The sequence below is a fragment of the Pyrus communis genome, chromosome 14, assembly GCF_041283825.1.
Source record: "Pyrus communis isolate YQ-2024b chromosome 14, ASM4128382v1, whole genome shotgun sequence".
Lineage (NCBI taxonomy): Eukaryota > Viridiplantae > Streptophyta > Magnoliopsida > Rosales > Rosaceae > Pyrus > Pyrus communis.
In genome coordinates this window covers 22,983,987-22,991,733 of record NC_142578.1, presented here as the reverse complement: position 1 = coordinate 22,991,733, position 7,747 = coordinate 22,983,987, and the positions used below count along the sequence as shown (strand labels likewise).

The 7,747-nt window shown below is 37.4% G+C and overlaps 1 protein-coding gene across 1 annotated transcript; it reads left to right on the top strand.

Annotated features, from left to right (window-relative positions):
- The first annotated feature begins 1,948 nt into the window (after positions 1-1,948).
- Positions 1,949-3,517, top strand: LOC137712007 (uncharacterized). The gene is made up of 3 exons (XM_068451159.2): positions 1,949-2,404; positions 2,964-3,082; positions 3,347-3,517. The coding sequence occupies exons 1-3, from the start codon at positions 2,000-2,002 to the stop codon at positions 3,438-3,440; spliced, it is 618 nt and encodes a 205-aa protein (XP_068307260.2). The 5' UTR covers positions 1,949-1,999; the 3' UTR covers positions 3,441-3,517.
- Positions 3,518-7,747: the final 4,230 nt, after the last annotated feature.

Here is a 7,747-nt window from a genome sequence, read left to right as displayed (position 1 = left end):
TAACCAAAAATCCACGTGTCGCTTTGTGATTATTTTTGGCTCCGCAATCTTCATTTTTAGCAGCATCATAGAGTGACAAAACATTTCTCTCTCCTGTGTGGATAAGCAGATAATCAAAAGAATTTTGCACGACCTTCATTTTGAGGTGGGCATTTTTGAAACTAGAACTGCCAATTAAAATTTTCCAAGGTTTACAAACACATCTAAACAGGAAAAGAGGTTTCACCGGCAATCTTGCAAGGATATCAAACAAGATTTCTTCGGGAATGTTGTGGTTAAACATACTGGAAAAGAAGTTAATCAGATATCCAACAAGTAAAGCATACCTGATTTAAAAGATTTCGTCGGGACAATATCAGAGACACAAGTGTTCAATATACTCTAGAGTCGTATATATAAATAGGCACTGACAGTATGATTGGTGATACGAGCTAAGGTCATATATGGCGGTTTGATGATGGACTGCAAAGAGAACGGCGAGAACGAGTTGCAAAGTTACAGAAAGTGAAGGAAAGGTAATAAGGGTAGTTTTGTAGAGCGTGAAGCAAAGCTAACTAATTCGTAATTAATTACAATAGTTGTGAAACAAGGAAGCTTAATTATAGGGTTATTTTCTATCAAAACTCTAATGAAGCAACCTCTTTTTTTTCTTTTTTTTTTTCTTTAATATATACGACATTATCTTCATTGTGGAGTTAACCATAGAATTTAACCTAAAATCTCTCTTTTACAAGTAAGAAAGATTTATTGGTTGGTTCCCCCTAACAGCTTCCAATTTCTCGCATGAACTTTAATTTTAGCCAATTAAACCCTTGATCTTTTATAATTGGTAAATTTCCCCTTGAACTTTAACTTTAGTCCATTACCCCCCTAATGTTTTATAAATAACCAATTTCCCCCTACCGTTAGATTTTAAAATTTGTCATCCAATTTCCATCCATCTAATTTTCCATTCTTTTTGCCCCTATACAGTTGTTATCTGTTGTCTGTGTGATCAACATGGATGAAAAATTGGATGAAATTTTTTTAAAATTTGGCGTCATGGGAAAAAGTGGCTATTTATAAAAGTTTAAGGGGAAATTGACAACTCTATACAAGTTCGAGGGACAAATCAACAAATATATCTAAAAGAAATAACATTAAACCATAGTACTAAATGGCATAACAACCTTATTTGAACTTTTTCTTTGTTGACGTTCATGCCTAATAGTAATAATTCGTTTCATCCTGTACTGTTTAGGATGACCATCTATTTCTACATCATTCTGTAAAGAGTATGACTAAACTGAAATTAATTCAATTATTTCTTTAAATTATGACTAAACTCAAAAGGATAGTGCCATCATACAATTTATTTTTACTCCATACATTTTTTTTATAAATTTTTTGCCATTATTTTCTTTAATTAATTTAATTTAACAATTAAAATTTGAGAAAAGTATATAAAAATTAAAAATAAGTGTGGATAGCACTATTAAACGCAAGTTAAAAATTTATCATACCAATAAACAGTTATTTGATCGCAACAACATTACACAATTTTATTTTTATAAAAAAGAATAAGGCGAAAGTCAAAAGTATAAGAATGATATAAGATTGGGTAAGATTTTAATTGATGAGAAATTTAGTGTGTCTGAAACATAAAATGGTATGTTACATGTAAAATATATATAGTGAAAAGTTTTTTTTTTAAGTGTTACTCTAATTAAACAGTCACATGTGATGCACTACACAGTATTTTGCACACACTAAAAATCTTGCCAAATAGATAAGTTTGAAACCCTAATAAATTGCATGTCCAATTGGAAATTTCTTCTTGCATGGTTGCCACGCTACATAAACGTGTCCTCCTGGCTCTAATGCAAACCCACGTGCAAAAAGCCCTGAGAAACAAATGCAAACCGATACTACACAAACTCATCATATATGAGCAAATACCAAATAATTCAAAGCTCAAGTAACTCAAAACTCAACTCCACAACATTGAGTATAGTGATCGATGCAGACGACTACTACAAGCGGCGCAGAGCGGCAGCCACCGGTGCAGAGCGGCGGTGACGATGATCGGAGGAGGAAGAAGATGAGGGTGATGGTGGCCATAGACGAGAGTGACTGGAGCTTCTATGCTCTTAAGTGGGCGCTCGACCACCTCTTTGTGGGGGCTACAGACCAGGTGGCGATAAGCACGGGAACAGCGACGGTGGAAGCGGCGAGCCAGGAGAATGTGAGCATGATGACTCTGGTCCATGTCATGAAGCCGTTTCAGCACTACGTCCTCCCTGCCGGACCAGGTGCAACGGCGTTTTATGCAACGCCGTCGGTATTGGAGTCTATTCGCAAAGCACAGGAAGAAAGTGCTGCCTCTGTTCTCTCTCGTGCTTTGGAGATATGCAACGAAAAGATGGTAATTAACTCGTTTGATAGTTGAGAGAAATAGTTGAGTTTTCTGCTCCATCCAAGCTTATGTTTTCAGGTTGTCAATATAAAGTCCTGTCACAAGTTTTCCCTAAAAAAGCTATATCTTTAATTAAGACGAACCACTACCAATCATTGTATAAGTTTACCCTAAAAATCATGTTTAATAAAGACGATCCTGATTAAAAAATAAAAATGTTTATATTCTCAAAACTGTTAATGGCCGGGTCGCCTATCAGGTTTTGTTAGCGTGATAATGGTTACTGTTCACAATTCTTCCCAGATCATTTAGCGAAGTAGTATTTTGTACCTTAAAAGATAAGAATTTGTATGATAAGATTAGTCTGACGAAAGAATATTAGCCTATATAGCTTAAATCTCTTTGTAAGGTACATATATTACAACTAATATTTGTGAGTGTTGTCAGCCTCGTACATTTTAATCATCTGTAAATGTGCAACTGTTTAGTGGCCATAGCATATCTTTCTGATGCATTTGTCGTATTAGATTTAGTTAATTAACGGGTATCGTAATTATATGTCGTGCAGATCAAATCAGAAACTCTAATTCTAGGTGGGGATCCCAAGGACATGATTTGCCAGGCCGCAGAGCAGATGCATGTAGATCTTCTTGTCGTAGGTAGTCGTGGCCTTGGCATGGTCAAAAGGTGAGCACACATAATTTCATTAACAATTACTCGAAAACGGTACAAATCAATTTGGGAAATAATTTCCGCAGCATCATCGTTGTCTCCTTCCCCACACCTTTGGTTGTTCTGGCCATTGGGTTGAATAGTAAAAGAAGAATCAAATAACCAAAGACAAAAGGAGTGCAGAATGAGAAAAAGGCGTATGGAAACCATTTTCCGTCAATCTTGGATTATCATGGGAGCTATTTATGTGACTTGTATAATTTCTTTTGGTGGGTGCAGGGCGTTCTTAGGAAGTGTTAGTGACTATTGTGCACATCATGCAACATGTCCAGTTGTGATCGTGAAACCACCAAAGGAGTCAGCAGGAAAATAACCCTTTTAACTATTGTTCAGCTGCTTTGATTTCTACGTAAGATTGCAGAGAATAAGAACAAGTGAGGAAAAATCAAATAAGCACAACTGAGGAAAGGGTGTATTTTGTACTCCTTTTATCACGATAAAAAGAAATGAATGCGAGGGTTATGTATATTGAAGATAATTTAAAGAAAAAAAAAATATATATATATATATATATATATCGATGACAGAGGTGAATGATATTTTATTTTGAGATTATAGATGAAAGAAAATTTGTATATTGCTATCGAGTTTAAGGTGAATCTCTTAGAACAACTCGTAAATTTGTTAATGAGCGAAACAATTGAGCGGCTCATTCAAATATTGGCGGATTCGCCTGACACGCCCCAATCTCAATATTTTCAACTATCAGAGTAGGCATATGCCGGTCGACATCCTAGGGTGACGAAACCATTAAAAACATACATATCGCTAAATTATGTGATTAGAAAGAGATATACAAATGCAAAATTGTGTTCAGAGCATACAAGTAATTAAGAATAATGTGAAAAAATTATTATGGAAAGGTACGAACCGAGGAATGGGACCTACAAAGAGGAGGCTCAAAGATGCCTAAGCGGGGGTGCCCTGACGCTGGGATTGTGTAGTGGACCAAGTTTATAATAATAATATGAATAATAGGAAAATCATTTTTATTTCTGAACATAATAACCCCTGTTTTGAAAATATATATATATTACGAAGTAGGTTTTCCTAAAACTTTTATATGCCATGAAAACATTCATAAAATAAGTACGAGTAAAACCATGCTCAATATCATCAACTCCTCATTCACTTGAAGGCAATACCTGTCCATCACCTGAAGGTGAAGCTATACGACACTAGGCTACGCCAGTGAAGAAATCATGGTCCATCACCCGAAGGTGAAGCTGTATGACTCCGGGTTATGCCGGAGAAGAGATATATACATGAATATCCTCAACTGGGTCCTATGGCCACATACGTCTACATACCCGTGTTGTGTGCATGTGCTGTATGATAACCCGCTAGATACGTACCAAAAACATACCTCAAAATCTCATCTCGTAAATCCATATTCATAAATTTGTAATATAAATCATATTTGAAACCATAGAATTTCATATATGAAACTCTAATAATTCATAACCCTTCGTACGATGTAAACTCGATAAATCATAAATATCTCGTAACCCGTAAATGTGAAAATTCGGAAAATATAATATAAAACATATTCGATGCATGAAATATGAAATGCATGCAAACCTAGCATTTTATAAAACCATGCAAGTTTAGAAGGGGTCCACTCACAGATATTACATTGCCTGAGAGTCGCTCGAACTTACGAGGATGGAGTCATTTTCCACCGATGCACCTAACCACAATTAGGGACCATTTAGTAAAACTATACTCAAACGATAGAAAAAAGCACGAAAAAGTGGCCAGAAAACGGATCAAAATCAGGTCATGTGATGGTCCGGGTTGGGTGGTCTCACCCTCTCTCCTTTCCTTCATTTCCTCTATCCTGATTGGGCAAAAGGTTCCCCTCATTTCTTTCCATCGTCCATCTATCTCCTTTCTCTTATTTCTTTTCCATCATAGCCACACACTTGGCATCATCTGACTGCTCTAGCAAAATCTGGAGCCTTCCAGATTTATGGTCAAATGACCATTTTGCCCTCAACTTCGTTCGTTAACAACTCATTCATTATAACTCCAATTTCGATTCTATTTGCGCCCATGCATTCGTCGCGACAAGTACTATGAGGATAAACCAAGAAAATGGATCTTACATGACACGACAAGGCGGTAAAAAAAATCAACGCATTTACCTTGAAGGGTATTTTCGTATTTCACATTTACAAAATTATAAAAACTGTAATATTTGGGGACGGGGGCTTGATCTTGAAGAACGGTGATGAACGGATCTTCAAGGGCTTTTGGGCTTGATCTTGAAGAACGGTTGAATGTGTGGATTTGTTGATGTTGTTGATCCAAAGAGTCATCGGGGCTTGATCTTAGGATGAACGGTTGATGAACGGATCTTCAAGAGCTTTTGGGCTTGATCTTGAAGAACGGGTGTGTGGATTTGTTGATGTGGTTGATCCAAAGGGCCGTTGGGGCTTGATCTTGAAGGAGGATTTGACGAAGAACGAAGAGAGTTTTCTTGATCCTTCAGGATTTGCTTGAGAGCTTTAAAGTTTCAAAGCTTCAAGGTTTTTGTGTGATATCAATTCCTTTTTTTTTTCTTTTTTTTTTGCCCCTTATCCCTTGATGGAGAAGCCTATTTATAGGTTTTGAAAATGAATCACCACCATCCATTTTTTTGGTGAAGTGAGTGGATGTTGTAGGTGAAATGAGTGGAGTTTATAGGTGAAATGAGTGTAGTTTGTAGGTGAAATGAGTGTGTGATGTAGGTGAAATGAATAAAGGTTGTAATTTTAATGCATTGGTCAACATTTATTTCACTGAAATTTCGATGTCTACAGCCCTCTAAGGAACATTATGTTGTTTGAACTCAATTACTTTTTTAGATCGTGATCGATAGTTGCAGAAGTGAATTAGGTTGACCGCTCTTTACACTATTAAAAAAAAACTTCATTGGCAGTCAATTTTCAATATGGATTGGGTTTGAGTTATCTGCTTTTGAATCCTTATCATGCTACCAAAAAAATGAGCAATGCGCACAATAAATTATATGTGCCTTTTGAGACCAAAAAGCACCAACAATTGTGCTTATAGACCAATAGCAACAATGCAGCTACTATCTTTATGTATGTACCCTCTATGGGCGTCATCATTGATTAGAGAGCATGATATGGCCATGTGTGCTCAAAGAGTTGAGCACAAATAAGGTTTTTTTTGTGCCCTGTTCTGACACCTGTGTCAGATGCCATTTCAAATTCATGTTAGCATAATTTTTGTAATTGTGCCCTATCAATTAAATTAAAAAAAAATAACAAATTTGAAATACCCTACAATCTGAAACAAACATTTGAAAACGTATATTCATCCTTTCAGGCATTCATCTTTTCGGTGGAGGCATATGTGCTCCACGCGCCATCCACAACAGTACCACACGCAGCAACAGTGCAACCTGCAGCCACGCCAAGGGTTTCAAAGTCCGTTTGGTCCAAAACACAACCATTTTCAACAATTCAAAAACTAAAACAAAGCTACAAAGGTAAGTATTCGAAATTTACCTTCTTCAAGGCCATTGGGTGGCTGGTGATAGCCTAAAATCATACCCCTCGGTGGAAATAAGGGGAATTTGTCCCCTGAGTTGAAACTGCATCCAAATTTAACCAAATCAGGCATGCAGTGCACAAAAATGTCTCTAAACAACTTAAAGAACCTAACTAAGGTGTTTTCGAGACTCACCCATACTGGATTCGACGGAAAATCTCACCGAGGAGTCAAGCTGCAACGAAGCTTGTCATTTCGTCGTGTAGGTTTCAATTTCCAAAAAGCAAAAGGTAATGGGGAGTCTGCAGTGAGGAGAGGAAGGTGACGCTGGTGGTTTCCTTGCCGGAGATCGCCAGGCCGCCGTCATTGCTTACGTGCTTCTCTGTGTCAAGGAAGAAGCCGAGAAAGAGGGACAAAAAGATTGTGAGAGAGCGAGGGTGGCAGTGTAGTGTTTGGGTGGTGGCAAGGTTCGCCGGAGTGGCTAGTTAGATGGAGATGGATGCCGCGATTTTTTGTGCAGTGAGCACAGAGATGATGAGGGAGATGACAAAGAAAAGTGTGAAGAAGTAGAGAGAGAAAGTTAGTGAGAGAGAGGATTGTGTGAATGAGGGAAACGGAAGAGTTATGGAGTGCAGAGAGGAGTAAAAGCATGGGGAAGAAGACCCACGTGGGTGTGTCCCACGGGACACAAAAACCCATCAGAAAATTAATAAAATAATTATATACATAACCAGGAGGGATATGGAAGACTGTAGGATTAATACTCAACAAATAATTACATATACATAACCAGGTGGGAAGGGTGAAAACCCTGCTGCATCTGCCTGCAGGGATAGAAAAAAAATGGAGGAGCACAAAAACCCATCAGAAAATTAATAAAATAATGATTTAATACTCAACAAAGAATTTTATATATATATATATATATATATATAACTAGGTGGGAAGGGTGAAGACCCACGTGGGTGGGTCCCTGCTACATCTGCTTGCCGGGAAAGTAAAATGGGAGAAACCTTTGGCTTCTAGAATACTTCCTCCCAAAATTACCGTTTTGCCTTCTAACTTTAAAAATTCGTAACTTACTCGTTCTAACTCCGAATTCACATCCGTTTGTGGCCA

What these genes read in the sequence shown, in the direction of transcription:
- LOC137712007 (XM_068451159.2), top strand. Translation starts at nt 2,000, where the DNA reads ATGCAGACGACTACTACAAGCGGCGCAGAGCGGCAGCCACCGGTGCAG. An exon ending in AGATATGCAACGAAAAGATG is followed by an intron (nt 2,405 to 2,963) that starts GTAATTAACTCG and finishes TATGTCGTGCAG; the next exon opens with ATCAAATCAGAAACTCTAAT. An exon ending in GGCCTTGGCATGGTCAAAAG is followed by an intron (nt 3,083 to 3,346) that starts GTGAGCACACAT and finishes TGGTGGGTGCAG; the next exon opens with GGCGTTCTTAGGAAGTGTTA.